Here is a 26,213-nt window from a genome sequence, read left to right as displayed (position 1 = left end):
AAGCCAGCCCGACAAACGTGAAAACAAAGAGGACCGTAGACAATTGCAAAGTGTTCACGGGGAAGACGTTTGTATTTTTTTTTGGGGGAAAAAAGAAGTTCAGTCTATTAGCTGCAAATACCGGCAAAATTCTTTGATGTAACAATATAAATCGAGAGTAGTGCAGTTGTAGCACTCTTAAAATACGACTTCTAACACAAATGATTTAGTGATACTTTGATTATATCGCCAAGTGTCTATATACGCGCAAGTCTCAAAAAGAGAGAGGACATAAACATGGCAACTGAATTTGTGGTTGCGTGACATTTGCTCCTACGGCAGTTGCTTCCATGAAATATGTGTATATTGCACGCTAAAGAAAGACATAAATTCTACCAAAAAACATAACCTTTATTCTGATCCTAATCCTCACATCGAACTAAACCTAAAACCGTATCACATCCCAAGCCCTATAACCCTAAGTCCTTGGAGAAAATAAGACCAGCGCAATTGTCGCAGGAGCAAATGTAGTGTCACCCAATTTGTACCTTTAAATGGCGAGGGATATGGGAGTCTGTCGGTTTACTCAGTGTGTTTAACATTGTCCTCCATTTTAGCTAGCGTAAACTAAAATTTCGAGAGTGTGCCCACAAATCCAGCGAACATTCACCGACACCATGAACTCTGAAACACTTCTCTTTAAGAGTTTTCGACCGACCTTCCCTTATTCCAGCTGATGGCTAAGCTAAGCCCTTACCTTTAGCCGATTATGACAAAACAAAGCCAGTTTTAGTCGGTCACAGCATCCTGGACTGAGTAGAAGCCAACAAGGAACCATCTATCATTATGAAACAAAGATTCTCCGCACAGTTGCAGCCGCTGTACTCGGAAGAAATATTTATTGGGAACACAACCATGAGAACCTCAAATATTTGGGGATCCCGGTAAAGACTACGGGAGAGCGGTGAATCCACACACGCGGTTGCCTGGGGACCGACGACACGGGGTTGAACCGGTCCTGGATCCTGGAACGGCCACCGTACGCAGTAGTGCCACAGCATGTGCTTAGTAATAAGAGGAGAGCAATGGACGAATATAATTATTGACATGTACTTTGGTTTTTTGCTCACAATACTCCGTGTCGTGTTGTTGCACACCTTTCTGTCTTTGTATGGCACATACTGTAAGTAAGTTAATTTTATGGGACATGTATGCACGGGTGAAAGATGAAAAAGAAGAAACGACAGTGATGATCTGTGAAAATATAGAGTGAGGTGAATCAAGGGAAGATAACGTTGGGCAGACAACAATCTGTTCAATGTATGTTATTGTTTGAACTGCTGAAAAATCGATAGGATGAAGGGTCATGACCGCCAAAGTTTGTAATGGACATGGTACTTTAGGATGATTACATAGATGCGTTCTCTTTGGAGGGGGAAATGACTTCAGTTATAAAAGGCAAAACGAGAAGATGGTAATCTGCTTTCTTTTATTGTTTCATCAGAATCGTCAGCATTGACCTCGAGATAAACAAGAAATTAGACAAGACGGAAGAAAAGCATAAGTTTGGCTGAATTAAACTTTTGAAATTGCCTTACTCACGTATTATTTGGCCCTTTGTACTGAAGGTATACTGTGGTAGGACTAAGGGGCCGAGTAAATCATTTTGTACCCCATATCTAAATCTACCCGAGTCATGCAAGCAGTCGATGCGACATAAACAACAGTTCTCTCTTTCTTTCGATATTTCCCCCCTTTCTTGTCTTTTTTTTCCTTTGCCATACCCCCTGCGGGAAGGAAAAATCTTACACCGCGCCAAGTCAAAATCAGAACCAACTCAAGGTCAAACCCTGAAAATGACTGCTTCGGGAGACCTCTCCGTGACTTCGCCGTTGAGCGAGAGATCTGCGGTTACCGCCTCATATATATCCATACCGCCAATACGCAGACATTTTAGTCAGCGTGATTTTAGTCCGTGTGCAATACATTACAAAATAATAGACAGAAGAGAGAAAAAAAAAGTCGGAAATGAAAAAGGAAAATGCCCTGCCTCTATTCATCAAGTGCTTTAGACAATACCTCACGACTGCCGGAAGTCCGATGAATAGGGGTCAGTTCGGGTTCCTCTCTCTGTCTTTATCCTTCTCTCTCTCTTTCCTCAAACGTTTCTTTGGATTATGACGTTTCTGAGCATTGGTTTGGTGTTATGAGACGAGGCGACGCCCCCTCGCATTGATGTGATGCGACGGATGTTAAGGGGTTGAACATAAAGCACAGTGGACTAAAACGAAGAGAGAAAAATAAGGGGAAAAAACCCAGGGCCACCAAGCCCTAAGGCGCCGTTTTACGTGTTGTGTACAGTAACGAAGTAGTCATACATCCAAACATCCTCATAGAGTCATCACAGCCAAATTGGGGTGGTGATCTACGGGGGGTCCCTTATATTTCAAAAGGGGGCAGACGATCGAATTTCGTCTTTGGTTGGCCACTTCGCTGCCTTCTGTCCCATCATTTTCATACGTGAACAACGGGGCATAGTCTCATGTACCTATCCCCGTAAACAATGGCAACGAAGTTGTCTGCTGCTTCTTCAGAGGAAAGAAAGTATTATGTTATGCAATCTAAGAGGAGAAATGCGAGCCTCTGACAAGTATGCAATAAGCAGGAGAAAAACTTAAGACCAGTGGATCAGAATTTCGTTCCAAGCATATATGAATGAAAAAAAAAAGAAAAGAAAAGGAATTTCGTTCCTAGTCCCCGGCCCTCGCTTGGTGTATAACGCAGTCACCTGTACACTGCCATGTAAAATTTAATGCCAGGGGCATCTTCTGTGTTGTTGTTCACACGCACTCCCATCGCATTGCTGAGGTCGCACTCTATTCATTCCTTCTTCTCTTAACACACACACAAACATGTATAATGCACACGCTACGAATGAATACTAGTACTTAATTGTGGCCACTTCAACCCACGACTGCAGTTATTTCAGAAGATTTAAACTAAATTTCCGTCTTATATGGATACAATCTATTCTTTTTCTCATTTATGTTTTCATTCATCATCTTCTTTTTCTTTTTTTTTTTTGTTAGCATAATTGTTTATTTAAGTATAGGTTTTCCCGGCCAATTTCGCACTTTTGTCAATCCATTTGATAGAAGGTTCACTCAACTTAGCGAAAATCCTCGTCACTGCACATTCTGTCATTCAAAATTGCAAGTTGTTCGTTCAATTTAGCCTTTCGATCAATGAAATTTGCACATGTGCCTTCGAATTCGTAAAACGGGCATTAATTAACGTCATGTTATTTCTTTTATGAAAAGGTGAGAACATTTAAACGCGTATTATTTCTATGTGACTTTTTGTTTCACCCACGCACGGTTAAGCAGTAAAAGTATCATATTTTTGACCCTATATAACTCGAGTTTGTTGTTCTGTAACGCCCCTTTTCTTTCATATACATGTAATTTTAGGCCTACGTGTACCAATACTACAGATTAACTTCGTCTTCTTACAGTCATGACAGCAGAAGTTAGATACAGACGTATTTCTGAAGGAGACAGAAAAAGAATTATAGGAACATTTGATGATCATAACCTTGACTTCCTATAACTGGCCGACACACTCGGAATAAAGCGCTCAACGACCAGATAAGTTGTGACCACATGCACTATCTTCGGAGTGGAAGACTCAATAAGCACATTGAAGGAAAAAAAAAACTGTTGCCAAAATCTCTAAAATGAATACGAAAATATGAAATGTAATGACGCTTGCAAAACAATAACTATATGTTGAAAAAAAAATAAAGAAAGAACCAAAGCATAAACATGCGTGCTAAATTGACTGCAAAAGATGTTAAATTGGACCCCAGAAATGAATTCGAATGAACGAGTGCAGCAAGTCCATGATCACGTGACTATATCATTCTAAATTGAATGAACGAATAACGAAATGGTGCTTGTTTTACAAATTTCAATTGAAAAAGTGTTAATTAGAATGCGGCTAAAGGTAATTTGAATACTCCAAAATGAATTTGAATGAAGAGATCATAAAATTGAAATACCGAACATGTCATCTACGCTAAATTTTGCTAAATTGAATGCAGCCATTAGGAATTGGACTGACAAAAGTCCGAAATTGGCCGGGAAAACCTATATTATTCACCGTAGGATCACTATCATTAACTCGGCATTTCAAAGATATTGTATCCTTGTAATTGATCAGACGCTAGCACTGTCATAGCTTTCTGCAGATCGTCGCTAATATATATATTTGTTACGATTTGATATCTGCCACGTCAGACACGTATAGCACTACGGATGTTTCAAAAACACCGGGACATACATGTTTGTACACTCTGGAAAAGAAAAAAGTACGTGGTCTTTGTCCCTTTTTATCTAAACCCTATACCATTAATAGCCACTTCTAATATCACAACAACCCTAAACAGCATTTACATATTTCCCAAAGCCAGGTGGCACAGTTGTTATTACTATGTAGGTTACCATTCTAATACGTCTTTTATCTCGCAAAGTCCTTTAAATTGATTCCATTGTCACGTTGACATTTATCACCTCTTTAATCTGCATACTTTTGCACAGGTAAAGGATTATACCATCTGTATATGAAAAAGACAATATTTAGATAGAAGCGATACTGACAATGCAAAGTATTCGCACCATTGTCCCTGTTTTATTTGTAAAAATATGGACTACCAATACCTTCTTACCCTTTTGACCTTTAAACCTTTGCTCTAAATATCAGCTTAAAATGACAAATGACATCATTGTGCCATCTGCGTTGGTGAATCTGTCCGGGGTGCAGGTGAAACGTAGATTTAACCTTTTGAGATGTGTTGATGAGCTTTGATGTGCATCGGGCATCAGCGGCTAAATAATGGTTTAGCAGTTGTTATCTTTACCATGTGCTTCCGTGAGGCATGTCACCCAATTTGGAAGTGGCAAGCTCGTAACAGTTTACTGTCGTTCGGTATAAAAGTTTATCAAAATACGCACTCGTTACAAAGAAAGACTGTGAATAAACAACATCGTTAAAGAACAAACAATGATTTAGAGTCCATGTGACATCCATATCTACTTTAGACATCATTATCATTGCTTTTCACGCAATATGGGAATGAGACAATGATCGAATGGAAAATTCCTACGAAGGGACCAGCAATCAAATCTCATTTGAAATTGCCCAAGTTGTTTTAATGTCTATCAGTAGCGAGTTATGGATCTGCGAAGACGCTAATCATGCCAAAAATGGTGTTCTGCGCATGCGCGAGACAGCTGTTTCCATCTAACCCAAGAGGCTGCGTCGTCTTAGCGTTGGCGTCGCGGATCTAAAGCTCGCTATTACCACTGCCAGGGTTACTGCTAATATCACAGTTATCTTTGTAATCAATGTGATATCTCTGGTCATAACTTCCTTGCTTCCCTTTTGTTTTCTTCCTTTCTCTTGTCTTACAGAGGAAACCAAGAAGCAACGAGGGCGTGAGCTGTGTATTCCATGAAACATACTCGGAATCATATTACGTATTAATCGCGGCTGCGCGCCGTAAGGACTGGCTAGTGGGTTTTAATCGCCACGGAGAGCCGAGGAGAGCAACAAGAAACAGACCATCCAGCAGAGCCTCGCATTTCATGGTCATCCCGCTCTCGAACCCCGAGGAGGACAATAACATGAAGTACTTTAGCGACGAAATCCAGCAAACTTTGTGGCAAGTTGGTCGGGAATCAGGCGAGAGCATTAGTAGAACACAGTCTGGAGACAGTAATAGGTGATGCAGGACCTCCTTGTATGTTACGAAATAATGATAAGATGATAAAGAAATGCTCGTATGGAAATATTGAGTTCTACGTGTACTATATATCATATATGTGGTCACATGACAAAGTGACGTCATACGCGTATTTGGTTGAATCGCCAGAAAGCGCCATGGGAGCCGATTGAGGTCAACCGTTTGGGCCCCAGTCAACCAGCCAACAGACATATGCTCATCCTGTGCAAGAGTACAGTCTTGTTGTGTATCGTTGACTCTCAACAGTATTTTTATATGAAGATTTGTAATTTATATTATTTCTTATTTAATACTATACCAAAACGACTTCAAAGAAGTGTTTTCTAAGAATATTTATTTATTATGCTTGAGTTGCACTTACGTCATATTTGCTCCAACTCCCCATTGGCGCCATTTACACGAGAACAAACGTCAGAGACAGCTGACTGCGGATCGCCGAGCGCGTGATCACATTCTTCATCGCGGGGCTGTGCGTAATCCAACGCACGAACCTGCCATTCCCATCATGCACCTCGCGTGTCGGAGCGCGCACTCTTGATTTCTGCTCATCTGTACAACGCCACGTTGTTTTTCTGCATTTATTGAGATTTGAGTATCTGTATATATTGTTACATGAAATCTTCCCTTCGCGACACAGAGCAACAACGATCAAGCGTATATATAGATCTGAGGCGTTTACAGAGTTTTGCAGAAGCCAGTCCCTGTCGAGATGTGTTTGCAACCGACGAGACATCATCATGTGAAAAGATGCGTCATTTATTTTGCTTTGTTCTCGTGACATCGCGATTCTTTGAGACTATCATCACGTGACAATTTATGCCAGTGGAATCCATTCAGCTGCTTCTCCTGCCAAATGTTTGTTTCACCTGTCATGCTATTTGTTGTCATCATATCCATGGTGGATATTTTTTATATTAGTTTTCAACAGTTCACGCATTATAATTATGTGTTGTTACCTCATCACTGATACCGGGTTGTAGGAGTTAATAGATGGTTGTGGCTTGAAGTAAGACTATAGACGGCTCCTGACGAATCCACGTTGTATCACAACCTGGTTATCGAATACTGTTTCGCCCAAATCTTATTTCTTGCTTAATCCTCTATGCCACCTGTGTGTACCTTAGTTTGCTGGTTATGACTTGATACGTTTTCATCGATAGTGGTGGAAGATATCACGACAGGGAGTGGTTTTGCCCATTCTCGGTTGCATGTTTATATTTAAAGAAAATCAGTCATATCGACATGTTATCACAGGTGAATGATTTCTCGTTATACAAGAAATACAAGATTGGTTATCCCTCCCATCTATTAAAAGGCACACACTGAAAGTTGATGTTACACCAGGATTATTATGTGCTTTATACAGGTTTGGACTCTCTTTCGAGAAAGAAATATTCCTTCTTTTCTTTTCCTTTTGATTATCAAATTTCACAGTTCATGTTAGTTACATGTTATAAGGTAAATCAAGAATCGGGATAGCCATTACTCCAGCAGTCAAATCAATGCAAGTATAAGTGGAAAACGGAGTGGTAATTGACATTTGGATATTTGCATTGAATGCGTCAAAATCTCCAATTTGACACGAGTAAAGTATAGTTTTTAAGCTCGTTCTGATTCAAGCCAATGATGTATTCATGACATTCATGTTTCACTGTTTAAATGTGGTAAATATCAATATATATGTAAGCGTTTCATGATAAATATTATGTCAGAATATCTATTAGACGTCGTTGATGAAAAATGTCATTTTGAGATGGCTGCAAATTTCGATTTTTATAATGCGATTTTGGTATTTTAAACTTGCGAATGAAACAATGGGTAATTGAAATATTTTCAACAAGGTGAACGTGCTCCCACTTGCTACCAAATTGGCAAGTAATGTTTAGCGCGTAGCCAGCGTGGTGTGATGCAACATGTCGGAAGGTCGTTAATCGTTATCAATTGCTTTTAACATGATATCGAATAAACACTCAACTTGGCTGAGTTGCCCGTATACAGGCACAGAACATTTGGAATGGAGTGTACTTCGGCCATGCACGAAACTCAACCAATGTGATTACAAATGTAATGACAATGTCATAGAACGTAATTTTGTTTTCATTAGATTTATTTGAACATTATGATTCCTCTGCGTCTGCTTCGCTGGTTTGTTCGGTCTGATTATGAGACGTGAGTAATCATAGCAACCGAATAAGTGTTCACTGGTGTGTTTTTAAATAAACCCGATCCGTTTGAGGTGTTCTAATCAACTGATTCATGTATATCATTCGAACCTTATAGATTTAAGGGAAGGATCAACTCTCATCAAGATGTATAAAAAAAGTATTCCAAAAGCAACAGCTCAGTTAAATTTTTGCTTAATCACAACCGGCCATTCCAAAGCGTCAGTACAATAATTCAGTCTTATTCGAAACGAGTCCTTAAATAAAATTACCAATATCATTTGATATTTAACGAGTCATAAAACAAATACTGCCTTCGATTATTTTCTTTGCTATATATGTCCAGCCATAACAAAACAATTTGACATGGTCAAGGATACTGTCGTAGAGCAATAATTATCAAATTTATCATCAGTGATGATAAGATAGCCTTTTCTATCAGTTACCCTGACACAAATACGCGATAAGGAGTGTTTATAGTGCAAACAATAAACACTGGCAGATTAACTGTAAAGAGAAAGAATTAAAGGAGATGGGATACTTTTTTTACTCAATCACGTCTACAGTTTCTTCACTATGAATCAGTAAAAAGACTTTTAAATGACTGACAAAGGCGTGTCATATCCATACCAGAATGACAGTTGATTGGACGTCAATCTCATTTTGAGTTGTTGATTTTAAAAGAGAACAAACGTGACTTTTAATTACTATGTTCACGCTTTCTGTTCAAATAGGTGTTGATGTAGGAATATACAGGGACTTAATAGTGATCATGACTGCACTAATATGTGAGAGTTTGCAGGGGTATATAATATAGGGAGGGGCAAGAGGCATAAGTCCTTCCGCGCAATACTACCTCCTGCGGAAATAACGCTGAAGATTACTGACCCCTCATCCAACCCTACGGGACAAAAATAGAATACGTCCCGCCTTACACTTAGCCAAGTGTGGCGTATTATACACACTCTCTCAGCGGGACAGCTTTCGACACACCTGTCCCTATATATACCTACAGACATTATTACGTATACTGTTTATGCGCACGAGAAATGGAGAATCCTGACAGTTGTTCGTCAGCACGTCAAATCACACTTTTAAGATGTGTCGATACAATACTGATTTCTCGGAGTTAATACTTGCGTTATTCTGTCCGAAAAACACTGTTAAGTGGCTATGTTGAAATTTCTTCTTTAGCAACTGCAAGAATCTAGTAAGAAAAGACAGAAGTAATGAGAATGAGTTTGATGTTATCACTACTAAAAAGGTGATTTAGATGATGATAAAATGCGTTATTGATAACAATGGCGGTAGTGTTAATAACTACAAATGAAAAGGATGAATGATGCTCATCATGATTACAACTTATTATGTAGTCATTCATTGCTGCCACTACCTTCCTCACTTCACGATAATGCCGTGCCGATAATTAGTGATGAATGTTACTTGTTTCGTGATATGCGTTCATTGTGCTGAGCTGGTCTCTGTTCGATACCTTTGTAATGCATTTTAATCTTTCATGACTAAATGAGGAAGATAAATAATTTGTTTTCCCGTGACCATGGTTACCGTTAGTTATAAGCTCACGGCGTTTGCACAAAATATCACCTCGTTCTGTGTTGTGTCCGCTTCTGCACAATTTTAAGAGAAACGACTGCTCGTACTGTTTAGGGTTTTGTGGAGTAGCCACGACAAAATCACATCCTTACTCCTCTCCTATTCCTATGTAGGAGCGACTTTCGCTGCAGTCTTCTCTGTTTAGAGCACAAACCGTATTTGAAGCATTCAAGTTCATCATATGTAGCGAATTACACCTGTAAGTGGTAAAAACCACCAGTGCGTTAGATATGCTGATAGTGTTGCGTTCCGCTGATGTCACGTACGTGCTATAGAGGTTACATAGACTCAAACCAGAACTGATCCCCTGACACTATATCTACACTGACTTATGGAGGGGAGTCTTACCAGAATTACGCATTAGAAAATGTACTCTTCTGCGATGTACGGTAAAGAAATATGTTTATTACTGTATAACGCAATATGGGACCAAGACAACAGCTGTTTATTATTTCAAGAGCTGTTTTAAACAAATATTACTATTTCAATTATGGCTCACACGACTTTGTCATATATCTGGTAAGTGAAGAAATGTGTATAAAATTGATTATTTATATCTTCACGCCAGAGACTACAAATATTTAAATTGTTGTTACCATGGAGAGACGAGAAAGAGGGAGGAGACGATCGAAGGAGGAGGAGGAGGAGGAGGAGAAATCCAGTCACAACTTTACAGTGACATACATGTAAACTGTTGAGTAGTCTCTTTCAGAACGATTTTAATGAAGGTGCTTTGAATTAAATAAAAAAAGGTGAAACCTGAAATATTGACAGAAGATTAGTGAGTTTGAATTACGTCTCCGTTGTGTATACAAGTATAAAACACCCACCATAAAGCGATGAAAATGTGAATGTGTCTGTGCGTGTACGTGATGTGCATGTGTGTTTGCTTACTAAACACGAGACATGAGATTTTTCTTTATCTCGTTTAGATTTGGCAGTACGTAATAATTTTGATCGCAGAACGTACGACTTAACTTCATTTTTTTTATGTTGAGATATTTGTGATTAAAGCTGCTAACAGAAAAATAATAAATGATAAAACATAGTTTTAATCATAGCTTCAAGAATATTCTTTATCATTTTTTATTATATGGTACAAGTGGGGCATCACGGGAAGAGTTTTATTTTGCTAAATTTCATTATAAACTTACTTTAAAATTTTAGAAATTGCACTTAGACCATTTTGCCATCAAACTCCTCATGATGATACCCATGATGGCGGCAAAACATGTTACCGGGACGATAATGATACGAGTTTATCAATCAGGATGACGATAAGAAAGACGATGATGACGGTGATCGTATTCTTGCGACATGATGTCTGCGATGATGATGATGATGATGATGATGATGATGATGATGATGATGATAGTGATAATGATGATAATTGAGTGCTGTCGAAACTAGTGTAGATAATGACGATGATTTGAATAAAATGCAGATAGCTAAAAAAGAAGAAGAATACAATGAATCTGTGATAACACAAAATCACAGTGACATTTGTCTACGTTCGCTTTTCAATAAAGCATTAATATCATATCGAATGGTTGGTAAAGATAATATTGACGCTGATTGACAATGCTTACGATTAGAAGAAAGATTGAAATTACGAAAAGACACGATGACGATGATAACAAGACTCATAATCATAACTAAATGAATTACAAGGTCACACATTAAGCAAATAATATACGAAGAAATCTCCGTGGGAGGGAGCACACATTTCTAATAAAACTGTTGTAATGGCCACTCTTTTAATTCTCTCCCCAAAGCACACCCCTTAATTTCCTGCCTCATTCTAAGGGCAAAAATAGATCTTGTGTTTACCTCCTTTTCTTTATATGTCATTATGCCATCCTTTATCACAAGTATATTTGTATCGAATTTGGAATGGTATTATTCGGGATGGAAAAATGTCACATTAACGTTAGGGATTCAATCTGACTTCCGAGAAAACTACATGAAACAGCCGATTTTAACCACTTGTTAACAAAAAGTGATTGTAGTTAGGGAGGGGAGACACCTCCCTGGTGTAGTAGGTTGCTAATATCACAACGGGCCAGACAAGTCTATACAGCTACTGTAAGCACTAAAATGGCTTTCGCTGCTGGCTGCGTGTAAGGGGGCAGATATTGCAAGGGAAGAAGAAGGAAGAAGGAGAACAAGAAGAAGAAGAAGAAAAAGCGCGCACGGATGTGAGCCTTTCCCGAGAGCCTGAGCGTTTGATGTCATAGCTGGCCAGACACGTGTTTTTCTTGTCACGGTTTCTTGCGCGCTTTTCATCACCGTCCTAGAACGATTGGCGCTTCGCAACCATTTGACGGGGGATGCTACGGAGATAGTCAGTGTCTAGGTCGAGCTCAGGGGTATGAGATGTGACGACCTAGTCTTCTCTCCAGACTACAAAGTCATATTTATAGTCAATCTTAATGAAAGTTAAATTGTCGAACAGCTGGGATTAACTGGAAAAGTGTTCATTTAAGAATTAGTTTTCCTCTCCCATTTCCCTCTCCTCCTTCCACACTCATGTGGAACAAAAACAGCAAAATTTTTGTTTTGTGTTCATACATATCCAACCCAAACTTTTTAGATAGTTAGGATTTATTTAGATAGTTAGGATTTATATTATGTATGTATATATATATATATATATATATATATATATATATATATATAATTTACATATAACATACTTCTTAAACAAAGAATTGTATATTTCTATACTGTATATATATATATATATATATATATATATATATGCGTGTGTGTGTGTATGTGTGTGTGTTAACGTGAACAGACAATAAATAACTTTTTTTTGTATAAAAGGGAAACACAAGATAAAGCGGCGAAAGCGATTAGTTGCAACTCTGACCTAAATAATCTTTTTTCTAACGTCTTTATGAAAATGGGAAGACGTCTTCAACTGAATGATGCACTAGGAACCTGTTTTTATTTGGTTGAACTCGAACTGGAAGTTAGAATAATTATATCTAGTTCTCCTTTTCGTTTACAAAATAGAAGTAGAGACACGACAGGTACACATAACAGTGAACACTGCCCAATACAGGAGGGGGAGGAGGAGAGAGAGGGAGAATGAGAGAGGTCGAAGATCGTTCCCAGAATGCATAGCGAGGAGGGCTGGAAAAGGCTACAACCTTCCAGGGTTAATTTCAGACATCCGAGGTCCCGTGCGAGCTGGCTGTCGGATATTACTCTTGATACCCTTGTAGGACGGGAGCTCGCATCTTGTTCCAAACCGATTCTCTCATACAAGAGGCCATTCTCCCTCGAATCAGCTCACACGAGGAAAATTAAAATGACGAGAAATACATAATGCGACGTGGAAAAGAGCAATAAAAAAGGGGGACAATCAGAAAAGTTCTGGAAGAGTCTATATCCACCACAAGTGTCTTTGTTTCTATGCATTTATTCTGCATCTCAAGTCGAAACAAAATATAGCGTTACATTGTTTTATCGAATTTGTGTTTTAGAATAAGAAGGAGGCAACATGTCCCTGAGATGATAGTTGGCTTATAGACTTCATGCATCCACGAAAATGAATAAATAGATGTACTAAGTTAACATAATGCCTCACATGTCGTTGATATACGTAGCATATCCAATTCAATTCATTCATTTTATTTAGCAATATAAAATCGTTTGGAAATCCAGTATAATGTTTAGAAAGTACAACAGTTACAATTTAATGAGAGTCAGAGGCTTGTGAAAATAGAATGTACCCCTAAGTCCGTTGAATAGAAATCAAACCATATACCTGTTGCAATTCACACATTAGATTACCAAATGATAAAAGGCACCGACGATATAAAAGAAACAGGGAGAGAATAAAACATACTAAAACAGGCTCGAAAGTAAAACAAAGCAAAAACGATACAAGTATACGTGTTAACAGAATGAGATAGCATTACTAATTGAAGTACACGTGAAGGACATCTCAGAAACAGTAATATTATCATGATTATGGAATCGCATATTCGAACGCTTAAATGTAGAGTTTGTAATCTCGAATAAGTTTCAATCACGGGAATATTGTGAGGAGTTCGCGAAATATACAATCTCAGGCCTCCACACGTTACCATCAAAGTGGGAAGGACGGTCAATATCTACATCCTTGACCAATTGGACATGAACGGGGTTAATCCTCAATGTACACCCCAACGGGGTTGGTCCCCCACGCAAAAGAAGAACTTGTGCTATACGCAACGAAACGAGAGGTCGTGTGAACCCCACAGTCATACTGCAAGTCCAATTACCATTGAGAACACACACCCTTCCACGTTTGTCACAATACTTTCACCAAACAGACAACCTGTGAACCGTTGTCTTCTGACACTTTAATTCCACAAGGAATAAACGATTCTCCGAACTTATCTCTGTTTCACACCAACTCAGGATAAAAATATCCAGCCTTCTTATAGTTTGGTAAAAGACTTGAATTAATAGAAAAGAAAAAGAAAATTTCAGTTTTACAGCTTTATAATCATTATGGAAGAACCCAACCAAAATACTAAAAACTTATGATCACTGGCAAAAGTACTGCTCACAATGATTTTTTGATTCCCCGGGCCACTCATTGACAAGTTTACCTCTGCGGTATTCAGTTGATAGCCTCATGTGTTACTTTGGTCTACGCTAAATGAGCCCAAAGAGCAAGTCAAAAGGAGTCATTTAACTATATGGCAGGGTTTGAACATCAAAAGAAAAGTGAAGAGAAAGCAAATTCTATATTTTAACCAAATTGTTTTCACACCTTTCCTAATTTGATTGATCTGTGCTGTACAATGGTTCAGGAGCTTATACAGACTTCGTTATTTTGTCAACAAGAATCTACGAAAAACTGCAATGATTAAATGCTGTGAAAGACCAGATTTATCGGACTACATTTTCCATTGCTAACAGTACTTGAATGATGATTTAATGGCATGCTGATACTAATATCATAATACTGATATCATAACGTTCGTCTGCTTGAGTGTACCTTAATCTGTTTTAAGAACATTATTAACAGGTCAGTGTGAAACTTGCTTGACTCGCTCGAGCCACCGAAAACGTGTCTCAATAGTGTAGTTAACAGCTAATAATTCTTTTCCGTTACATCAGGATCATTTGAACCTACATTGGTCACAGTTAGAGGGTCAAGGCAAATAATCTTGTGACCACTAAGTTATCATCAGGCTTAGAATTACCAAAACTGATGAAGGAATAATGAAGAATCGCTCACATTTGCATGTGGAGTGTCAATCTAAGTCACATAGATATTTGGTGTGATTCATTCAAGGTAAAACAAGGAAACGTCGTTTGACAGCTTAAACATTGCAACCACATGCAACAGTTTAAACTTTGGATGAAAACAAAAGACAAAAACAAAATCGCATACAATCCACGGAGAGTACGCCGACACTTTCCATGGCTGCCTAAGTGTGCCAGTGACTTTTTGGATGAGACCAATAATTGGGGCCAGATTACTGCACGGTTGTTCTAGGAAATAGAATTATGTTGATGACGACATCCTTACATTTTTATCCCCTTGAGGCAGCGAGCCCTAAAGGCGGGAAGCGAGTGAATAGCCCAGACATCAGCAGCAAGGCAGGTGGGGGAATCCCTTGATCGGAGTCAGTCGCTATAGGAGGATGTGCTCCTCAAGAAGAGCGATCCAACTCCAGAAGGCAATCCCCTCGTTGAGTTTCGAGGATCGCAAGAGATGACAGGGAATGGAGGCAAAGTCCGTAGTTTAAAGTCAGGGTTGTCGTGACAGTTTTCATTAAAGTTCGTGTGTTAACCCTTTTTGTGCCAGGAACTTTGGACAGTGTGTACATCACTGAGGGATTTTCCTGTGCAAATTGGCATTCAAAGCACTGAAAGGCTCGAATTTACGAAGGTGTTACAAATGAAACCATGGTGTAAACCATGGACAAAAACCATGGAGCGCCAAGTGTCGCACGGAATATTTCTTTACGAAATTGGTCATTTCGTGGACAAAATGACCGTTTCGTTAACGAAATGTTCACTTAGTAACAAAATGTTGTCATTTCGTTACAAAATAATCATTTCATCGACGAAATGACTGATTTCGTAACGAAATATTCCATGCGACACTTGGCGCTCCATGGTTTTTGTCCATGGTTTAAACCATGGTTTCATTTGTACCACCTTCGTGAATTCGGGCCACAGGGTTAAAGTTCGTTTGTCCCTTTTGCAACTCTGGAAATTAGATTCCTTTCATAAACTGGTATATTGTAGAGGTTGGTAATTCAGACCTTTCTTCAGAAGAATAAATCTATAAACTTCTTTGTGATGAAAGGGGAACAATGCTATAGATTTACAGTGAATTTGTTCGGACCTTCAAAAATCAAAACTGTTATTGTCGGTACAAAAGGGGAGCGTATATTATTCTCTAGTAAAATGGGTTAGTTCTTCTTTTCTTGTTTGAAAACTCTGTAGTGTATTAACGTAGAATTTCATACATGAAGTTTGGAGACAATATTCTTCAATTATGAAAAATTTCGTGACGTTTGCATGACGTTTGCAACAAAGATATACGACCTTTAAAAGTGATAAATGACTCTGCATCTAAGCGGCAAGGGAACGTAACGCAGCCCCAAAGAAAACGAGACAGTGTCTGAATATAATAGTGTAATTCTATAGTTAGCCAAGACAGTGTTCCATCACGGAAGAAGATTTTTACCACATCATGATCCTGATTTGTTTCAACTTTCGGGAGTGCATTCGTGTTGTTGATTAATCTAATGAAAAGGGACACACATTTGCAAATGCAAAGGTTGCTGAAAATGCGGTCAGATGGCTTGATCTCTAGATGACCGTTTAACATTTAATAACAAGTACTTGCGAATATTCACCGGGACGTTTGAAGATGCTTATCAAGGGGACAGTGTAATCTCGTATATCCTTTCATCTTCAAATCATTCATAGACAACCCCAAGAGTAGACACTTACGGTTACGCTCAGTAGGAAAATCAAGGTGTAGTACACTTGAACTTGCTTTTTAACTTCAAAACTACAAAAAAAAAGGTAAAGCTTTTTATGAGTGCTGGTCAAATCAATCATGGAAGTGGGGTTCATGTTCGGGTTTTTTTGTGTGTTTATTGTTTCATATTCCATGTTTCAACAAATAAACCATAAACATTAAAAAAACTGCATGGGTGAATTGTTGAATACAGCAATTAAGACAATTGAATATGTGAAATATGAGGAATCTACATAGAAGCATTGCTTGTACAGGGTTTAGATTCCCAGATGTTGATATGAGATTAATTCTTACCTGAAAGTTACAATTGAAAGGAATGACGACAATATTGATGAAGTAGGGAAATATAGACGTCGAAGAATATAAAAAAGAGAAGAAAAGAATCCTGTATCACAGATCAGAGGCTTGTAGATGTGTGTGTCTCTAAATCTTTCGGCAGAGAACGCAATCCTTACAGGGTTGCAGCACAGTCGTGATATAGATGAGGCCCTCAAACAAGATTCTCTGACAGTCTGAGCTCAGTTCCTGCCCGAGTGTAGCCACGGACGGGGAGTTTTATCTATTTTTTTCACTTATTCAAGTCAACCCTCTTGACCATGGTGCAACTAGGTTCATTTGGGGGATTGTCCGGGAGAAATGAATAGCACGGCTGTCAATGATCGTGCTGTTTAAGGGCTACCAGTGTGTAATGTACAGGAATGATTGCTATTATCAGTACTGTATTAGCATTTTCCCTACTTTTCCATACTTATCACGTACAAAATGATGTACCTACCACAACGTCTTTTCACAAGATTTTTTTTTTCAACTTTCTTGTTTCTAGCATCATCGTTAATGGTATGTGCTCATATAATATATTTGCGTACACATTGTTTATACACAAGCATAATGCGTAATTGTTCTCATACAAACACACCCACACACATAACTCACGTATATATATATATATATATATATATATACATATATCATATTTAACTGCATGCATAAATTTTGTCTCTTTTGTAATCAATCTAATCGTATCTGCGTCCCAGTCGCACTTATCGTTATTTTCACTGTAATTCTTTCTACCTTAATTTGAATTGTTCCCTTACACATTCCTTTCAATGATCACTTTGTTCCCTTCTAGATCTGTCCGTAGGCAGGAGGGAAGGAGTGGGTTAAAATAGCGGCCCCATCCCACGTGCTCTATCAAATCCGCGCTGCCATGCTGCGACTGTATGACTATTTTGTCCGTCTCCTCTCCGCATTGCTACGGTTTCTTCAAGCGTCGCACTCATGCACCGAGATGGCACTCTGGCGTTGTAGGAGGTGGTTATGACCCTCCGTGCACTTTCTTAATCCACACAAAGTGGCGGAAATGTCCCCATCGATGCATCACCAACAGCTATGGCTGCGTGTGTTTGCAAGTCTTAAAGACTTGGAGTGACCTTAACTTTAGCTCCTCTAAGTCACTTTCATTCCCTCTCAGATAACCCCGCTCAGAACTCAGTCGCAGTCATGCTATTCAGTATAGACTATAACTTTCCTTTGTCAACGCTTTGTGTGTACGAAAAATCTAAAACAAGTGATCATCCTATCAGAAGTTCTGTAACTCGATCTAGATTTTTTCGATGTGATATGAGTCTATTTGCTAGTCAAACTTGGAATGTTTTGTTCCTTAAAAGCTATGGGCATGATGAGACAGTGAACATGTTTCGCGAGAATGACACTAAATTATCAGAATATCATGACCACTGATGTCGAGGGAGAAAGCAAGGACTGTTAAAGTAGCAACATAAAATTTTCTTAACTTTAAATGATTGGTACACATCTTATTTGATTTGATTCCACTATAAGACAAAGAACTAGAGCACTTGAGGCAAGAAAGAGATTGACTTTAGATGAACAGTAAGATTTACCCAGCAGTGTCTGTTACTGGGCGAGATGATGATTCAAAAGAATATCCTTAATTTCCTTATTTTCACAACTGCGATCAATTCGTGACGCCGTTATGTTTATCTCCTTTACAGTCAAGTTGAATGTTATTTGACGTGGAACTTTCAGAATGTCAAACTAAAAGCCATATGACTTTAACCTACTACTGAGTGATGTCAATTACTCCAAAGGTTCGTTGATCCGAAAAATGAAAGAAGGTTCGTTATAAGATTTATTATTCCAAACTACAAATGCTCTAAACCTAGATATTCGTCAATCCGAACATTTGTGTCGTTATCCAGACGGTTTGTAAATGATAAAATGATATGAAAGTGCGTACTAACTAGCCTTCGGAATAACGAACCTTATTTCATTTTGGGATTTACGAACCTTTGCAATAACGAATTGTAACCGAAGATCTACATTGTAAGTCTTTCCATTGACCAGCCGATATCATTCACTCTTTCTGTGAGGTCTTAGGTGAAAGTCTTTTCGATTATTAATTGTTGTCCAGACGGGATAAATGGTCCTCTAGCACACCTAACAAGCTTACAGATTATTATATAAAATAGAGTTCTATTTTTTTAAAAGTAGTCTGCGAATTGACTACAGTTTTAATCGTTAAACATCGTATAGAATACTTGGAGTCGATGACTGGTAAAATTTATTGTTACTTCTTATCTATAAACTCTTGAACGCTTATTTTGTAACCACAAAGTTTTCGTGTCTGTGTATTGCAGGAAGGCATCTTGATACAATTTACGTAATTATCTTACCGAAATAAAATCATCCAGGCCTATGACTAACTTTCTGAATAACTGTGCATTGTATTCAGGGGCAAAATGATGTAATCCATTACCACAGGAAATTAGATCTGTAAACTTCTTCAACTTTTTCTCCTAACAATTTCTCATATGCCATTTCAAACTCATTAAGCTTTTACTTGTATTTTTATTACGCGAGTATAGATTCGTTTGTCCCGTTTTCATGCTATAGGCTAACTGTGTTGCAATTACAAATTTTGTTCATTTTTCTTCTTTTACGTATAATGATTTGTTTGTGCTACTATTATTGTTATAGACCTGTATCTCATGGCCTTGAGTAAAAGCAGATTCTTCCAACGGTGATTACATACCACTCAAATCAACTCAAGCCAAGACAACATGACTGAGTGTCGTTACACGCTCTTATTCAAAAAGTGATCAATACATTCTTTAGCGCATGCAGCCTTCAAGAGTAATATGTGTTACTGAAATGCAAATTATTATCATTATTCTTACACGACAGTCCTGGTTCAGATTCAAGCCTGATGTGTTCGTCCCCGACTCGTTGGTTACCAACGGCGTCCCTGCAGACTAGAGGTGCCGGACTATGATGGGGATAATAATCTTAGCAGGAACCTTAGAAGAGCAATGACAACATCAATGAGACTACCCTGGGTAAACGGGTCCGCATCGTTTATATCATTGCTATCCAAACCAAAGTATACATCTCGTGCTTGAGTAAACTGCCACATATCTCAGATCGGCAAGATGTAAAACAGACAGCAATCACCAAAAGCACGTTCTCATAAATCTTGGAGCCCCTCGAAACAGAACAGGGAGGAACAGGCAAGGAACATCGTATCTCCATTTTTTTCCCTCATCTTCCGGAGCGCAATAAATATGGGACAGTAATATAGTCTCACGCTTGGAAACCATCTTGGAGCAAAATCAATTTCGATTCGCGTTACTCTTTATTCCACCATTTCGACCCTTCATATCAAAGAAAAAAGTGGGCAAATCTATCGAGCGAGTTGGGGAAGTAGCTTTCTCAAATTACGTTCCTGCGGTAAAGTATTCCTTGGAGTTTGCTATACTCATTTCAGCGAAAACCTCGTCAGGAATACGTTTCTAGGCAATAAAAGGTGTTACAACTCAATACCTGAATATCTCCCTAATGGCAATACATGGCTCATTGTAAGAGCCGCCTTATGGGAATTTGTGTGAGTGTTCCTTTATTTGCTTTGCTTATTTATGTTTTGTCCAAAAGCTAGCAGACCTTTAAAGAAAGACGAAAAAGTTTTCTTTGGACCAATCGTCTCTCGTCGGCAGCCTTTTGAAAGAAATATGATAAAGGTAGAAAAAGCAATAAAACGAGACGTGCTCAACTTTCCTTTGTTGGTTTAAAATGTTAAATCTACAGTGTGGAGGTTCGTCGGACAAATCTTTGTAGCTTAGAATAGACTAATATCTGGAACCATCCCCTCCGGGTCGTATTAACCATTGAAACTACTTCAATGAAGTTTGATTTGAAGGAATATATATATATATATATATATATATATATATATATATATATATATATATATGTATATCGAGGCATTTGTCTCTTTTCATTAAATATAGGCTCTGATGGATATTTTATGAAGTTGTGGTTTTTTTATCTAGTATTCTTTACTCTTGGGATGGAGTTGAATTGCCCAAGAATTTGGAATCTTGGAATGTCGGACCGATGCAACTGAAAATCTGTCTCTGTTCCCGATGGCTTGTTAAAGGGATTCGTGTCGACCCGATGATACATCCATGAGATGGAGAAAACTTGTACACTTCGAGGAATTTTTTTGACTCTACAACGTTAAAGACAGTGCCATTTGCAGATGAAACAAAAAATTCAGCTTTAATGCTTCAAAACAGTTCTAAAATGTGAGTTAGGGATAGAAACAACCAGTGTAAAAAAGTTACTCAGTATAATCAATTTTGAGTATTGTAAAATGCACAAAATGTGACCAATAGTTGTAATAAATTGTTTCTAGGCTAAACCGTTTGCAGTTATGGTTTAGTGAGAAAAATAGAGATATCTCCGTATATCTTAGGCTTTGTTGCAAAATTTCTATATGATAGGATGTTTTGTTATACAACTGACCTACACAATAGTCATATGCATCAAATGTGATAACTCAAACATTTTTTAAATCACTGCTCCCAAAGGTAAACAGTACACTGTATCTTTAATGCGTGATTTCGAAAGAGCATTTCCCAGCATAGATATTGCAGAGCTTGATGCGGAGTGATAATTGTTACCACACAACACGTAAGTAATCGGAAACTCTTCTATCAAACAAACATTGTGACTATTCAACAACTAAAATGTCACATTTTTCCTCAAAATACAAGTAAGTTCATTTTATATAAACGACCCCTTTTAGAACATTTCGGACATCAAAATGTAATATGGTCAATTCAAACCCGCGAGATAAAGTCCACCAAGTTTTAAACAACATTACATACTCTCTAAGAGGAGGTACAGTAGTGTTTATCATCTGCGCATTTTAGACGAATATGAGAAAGACAAATTCCAAGACAAGGAGGTCACTTTAAACCAAATACCTTCAAAGACATGACAAATAAACTTACATTCCCTTCAGAACTAAAAAAAAAAATACAAGAGAGAGGAATATAGAAACCCCGACATGTCTGAGCCTTTCTTATTGCTACAGTGTATGTGAAAACGGGAAATCACGAATCGCTGTATGTTGAGCATAGCATCCAACGTCACGTACAGAATTTGCATGACTGGCGGGTGCTGCCTACGGCGTGCAGAATTCGACCAATTCCATCGCGCGTTAGGCCAACGGCCTCAAGCCGCTTCTGAAGGGATTACATTTGGTTATTAGCCAGACGACATGCGCGAGACGTTTGACATTTGGCGCTGCGATCGATTTCACTTCGATATCATCAGCCAGCATTGACAAGGTTACTTTGGCTCAATCTATAGACACGAGTGAATTTGTCCAAGCATGTCTAATTCCAGGGCACAGACGCAGGGAACGATCTCCGTTTAAACACCTGGTGAAGACATACAGAACGATGACGTCATGCTATATCTTGTCTTCTGATATCCTAACATGGCTAATTTCCACTCTTTGACGCTACGGACAAGAGCGAACCTCGTTTAAACACCTGGTGAAGACATACACAGCCGTGACGTCACCCTCTCTGCTGTCTACTGATGATAACCTATGGCGCCGGCCACACTCCACACAGTGGTTGCCTGCAGTGAAATACGACACTTGCAGACCCACTCGTAGTAATTTGAGTGGGCGGTTTAACATGCTCGTCGTGCTGCAGCCATTACACCGGACCTCCCAACATTATGCAAGCTCTTCACCTGCTGGTATGCCGCTCTCCTTCAAGTAGGCCTACGTTCATTTATTTTATTCTGTTGACAGAGGACTGACGTAAATTACGAAAGAATTTTGCTGCACACAGAGCAACTTGCCCAATGTCCGGTAGTCTGCCGACAGCAGCGTTTGCCGTCGCCTTGTTTGTTAGTTTCCAAAATCCCCCGCAGGGCATGTCTCCCTTTGCAACTCCTCTTTGTATGATCAGGCATCTCCGGCAGTGCAGTCAAGGTCGAAAGATTAAAGGATGAACTGTCTGAATGTACTATGAGAACAATCATTTAACTTCTTTGCAGTTGATGACATTTGTCAAAGTGGGGGACGAGTTATGCCAAACTGATCTCATCCCCTGTGCTGGACCTATCAGTCAAGCACTGTTTTGACTAAAGGTGATAATTATGAAGATAAAGTATACATCTGAAAGCTTTTTCCTAACGATTTTCACACCATACATTCTTTAACTGGTTAGGCCCACTCTTGGGATTCAACGTCGTTTTTGATAGATACAAAACTTGACACACCAACCTCTGATTGAGTTGAACGTCAAACAGGGTGTGTGCCAAATGCGCATGAGTTGAAGACTCTGCCTTACAACCTGACTCGTGTGTGTTTTTTCCGAGGAATTTCCCACTTCCGCCGGAAATTGGTGAGGCAGAAAACTCGTTTCAGTCCTTTGGTTAAAAAAGAAAGAAGAAGGAGAACACGAACGAGGAGGAGGAGGAGAAGAAGAAACCCAGTAGGCGACGTTGGAATAATGTTCTGATGACTCGAAGCAGATGGGTTTCTCGTTTCTTCCCCATCCTCTATCCGACGCACACGAGTAAGCAAGAGAGCGAAGGAAGCGTGGATGAAGACGTCGACGACCACTGAAGCGCATCTAACGTGAATCGGTCCGAGAGGAGTGGACTTGAATCATTCCAGGTCTCCTGTCCACCCAGAGATATAATTATTGCCCCCCCCCCTTTTGGCACTTTTTTTTTTTATCTTCATGATTTCTGAGCCGGGTTTTTACGATGGAATTGTGACGAAAGGGAAGCCCACCAACTGAGGTTCCGGTTGCTTGTTTAAAGAAATGAATTCTGAATGATAAACAATGCCACCCTCTCGCATCAGAACACAAAGATCCTTCCCTACAAGTTGCTTAATTTTGTACTAGTCTACATATCAGCATGATGTGGACAAACCCTTCTGATAGAACTACCGTGACTTTATCTTCTGGTTGTGACAACCAACTGTACAGACACACTAAAATCTTTCGTACTAAAGATAACGCGTATTTTAATTGTAAGATTTCAAGAATTCACTAAATCCCTGCATTTTTCTAGTGCCATAAGTATAGAATCATGGTTGCATAAGGTATGATAAATAAGTATTTGCACAAAATGATATAGCATAGTTGCACAAGCGTAAGATCAGATTAAACTTTCGTTGTTAGTTCTATAATTATTTATATTCCTGATTTCTTTTTTTTATGTTATCATTGTCTTTTTGTTTTGAAGTAGCGGTATATTCTACTTCTATCAACGGAGAGCTTTAGATCTGTTTTGGCTAAGATGGCAATGCAGACCTCAACCTCGATGTCTCCGGTTCGAATAGGCTACTTGCAGTAGCATCTGCCCAAAAGCAAGGTACTCCATCTCGTGCATAGCCCTTTATGGGTACTTCAATCCGTTGTTCCTGCGTTGCTTATCCGTACTCATTTGACTGTGCTTTAATGATCACATGCGTGAAATCAAAACTCAAACTCCAATTATGGTCAACTTCATTCACAAGATACACTTGGAGTTCTTTCTCTTCGGTCAGGGATGGGATAATCAGTTTCTATATTTTAGGACTCAATAAAACACGATGCTGCTGTTGCTCCTTATGTATCTTTTTAATGGTTGAGTCTTTCAAATGTGAAAAGTCTTCATCTTGATGCTACAACCCTTTTAAAACACATCAACAGATGACAAAACTTTTTTTTTCTAATTCACTGTTCTATATTCAATATTTTCGTACAGATTGTACATTCCATTTAATTTTAGAAATAAGTTTAACACAATTAAGACAGTCAATTTGAGATGGAGTTGAACAAATGGCAAATGTTTGAAAGGGCCCCGGAAGAGAGATATTCAGAAAAGGTCACTCTTTTGTAAACATACAACTCTGCATTCGCTGGTCTGATTCCCAATGATATGATTTTGCTCCTGTGACGTCATACTACGAAATGATGTCATAAAAGGGTGAGTATGACATCATTAGCACGTAAAAATCAGTGCTGGGATGTCCATCGTCGCCATAGAAACGCAACGTTCTCCCGCCCCCTGTTCAGAGGCGCGACCGAAAGTTGATAGGGTGCAGATGGGAAAATTTATGTAGGCAGAGTCTTAGCCTCAAGCATGTAAAATGTGTTCATGCATGCGTGACAATACGTCGTTAAAAAGTCAATTTCATGATTTCCTTCGTATTTACAATTATCAATAGGGGTCAAAGTGCTGTTACAAATATCATGTTTGTGAAAGAATGGCGGATATGCAATCATGTATAAGGACCGACCAACCATCAAAAATTCATTACATACGGACCCCAAAACTCCGGATCGTAACACAAAGAAATTGAGGGGACATACGAACATATCGTGAAAGATATAAGCAAGATATAAGTCATGTAAGTGCTCAACGCTTCCAGAAATCTGTCCACCAAGCGGATGACTTCAAACCCTTTTTGGTCTCTATGGATATATACACGTATAACAATTTTCTTCACGTCTTTCATCATGTGTGACGTTGCAGTCACTGTTTTTCAACTATGTCTCAAATTGCTGAAGATTGCATAAAAATGAATGTATGTTTCAGAAGTCCCATTCGAGTTTGGTATACTTGCATCCACGCTTTTTTTTCTCCATCCCCCCCCCCCCAAAAAAAAAACCGTTAACGGAAAGAAGAGCATCCGATCTTCATACCAGTTCTCATCGGAAAGTCGATGGAAGTGAGCGAGTCTAAATAGGGCTGGCCTAATGACCAACGGAGTCTTCCGCCTAGCCGAATATCGTAAATAAAACACTTAAAAATCACAAAGCGGGAAAAATAAGGTACAGCATCACATTTGCCAGGATGTCAGTATTATTCTATCCTGATACAATGACTTTATTTTGACGTCCAGCATCGACAAGCTTTTACTTTCTCATGATAAAGAAAAGGAAAGAGAAGATGCCAGTGTTAAAGGGGAATTCCAGGTCAGAGATAAGTTAGTCTGAGAAAAAAAAAGAGTAGAAAGAGTGAAGTTCTACAAGCACCACAGCGGAAATTCGATCAAAGCGGATTAAATATAAGGAAGTTATAACATTTCAAAGATTCCCCAATTTTTGCAGAACAGTTCTGGAAGTGTTGATATGAATATGCAAATGAGTGAGATTATGATGTCACCACGTCATTATGTTCTACTGATCGTGTATAAAGAAAAAATGCGATTTTTTTTCTCTGCCTTAATATTGCAAAGTATTATGTTCTTCTAGGGTGAATAACTTCAAAATAATGATCAGTCAGATATTAAGATTTGAGACTGTGGCCTAATCGCGTTAGAACA

At 38.7% G+C, this 26,213-nt stretch overlaps 1 protein-coding gene across 2 annotated transcripts in view; it reads left to right on the top strand.

The window, feature by feature from the left end:
- Positions 1–5,770, top strand: part of LOC139708041 (fibroblast growth factor 8b-like) — a 70,009-nt gene extending 64,239 nt beyond the window's left edge. For both annotated transcript variants that reach the window (XM_071620029.1, XM_071620028.1), the window contains exon 5: positions 5,451–5,770. In XM_071620029.1, coding sequence (XP_071476130.1) covers positions 5,451–5,765 — 315 coding nt within the window. In that variant the 3' untranslated portion in view covers positions 5,766–5,770. The remainder of the gene's footprint in view (positions 1–5,450) is intronic.
- The last annotated feature ends 20,443 nt before the right edge of the window (positions 5,771–26,213 follow it).

This window comes from Diadema antillarum, unplaced genomic scaffold, assembly GCF_040938485.1.
Source record: "Diadema antillarum isolate AM-2024a unplaced genomic scaffold, OU_Dant_1.0 seq00001295_RagTag, whole genome shotgun sequence".
NCBI lineage: Eukaryota > Metazoa > Echinodermata > Echinoidea > Diadematoida > Diadematidae > Diadema > Diadema antillarum.
Note: the sequence above shows the minus strand (reverse complement) of the source record. Positions and strands in the feature narration are given on the sequence as shown.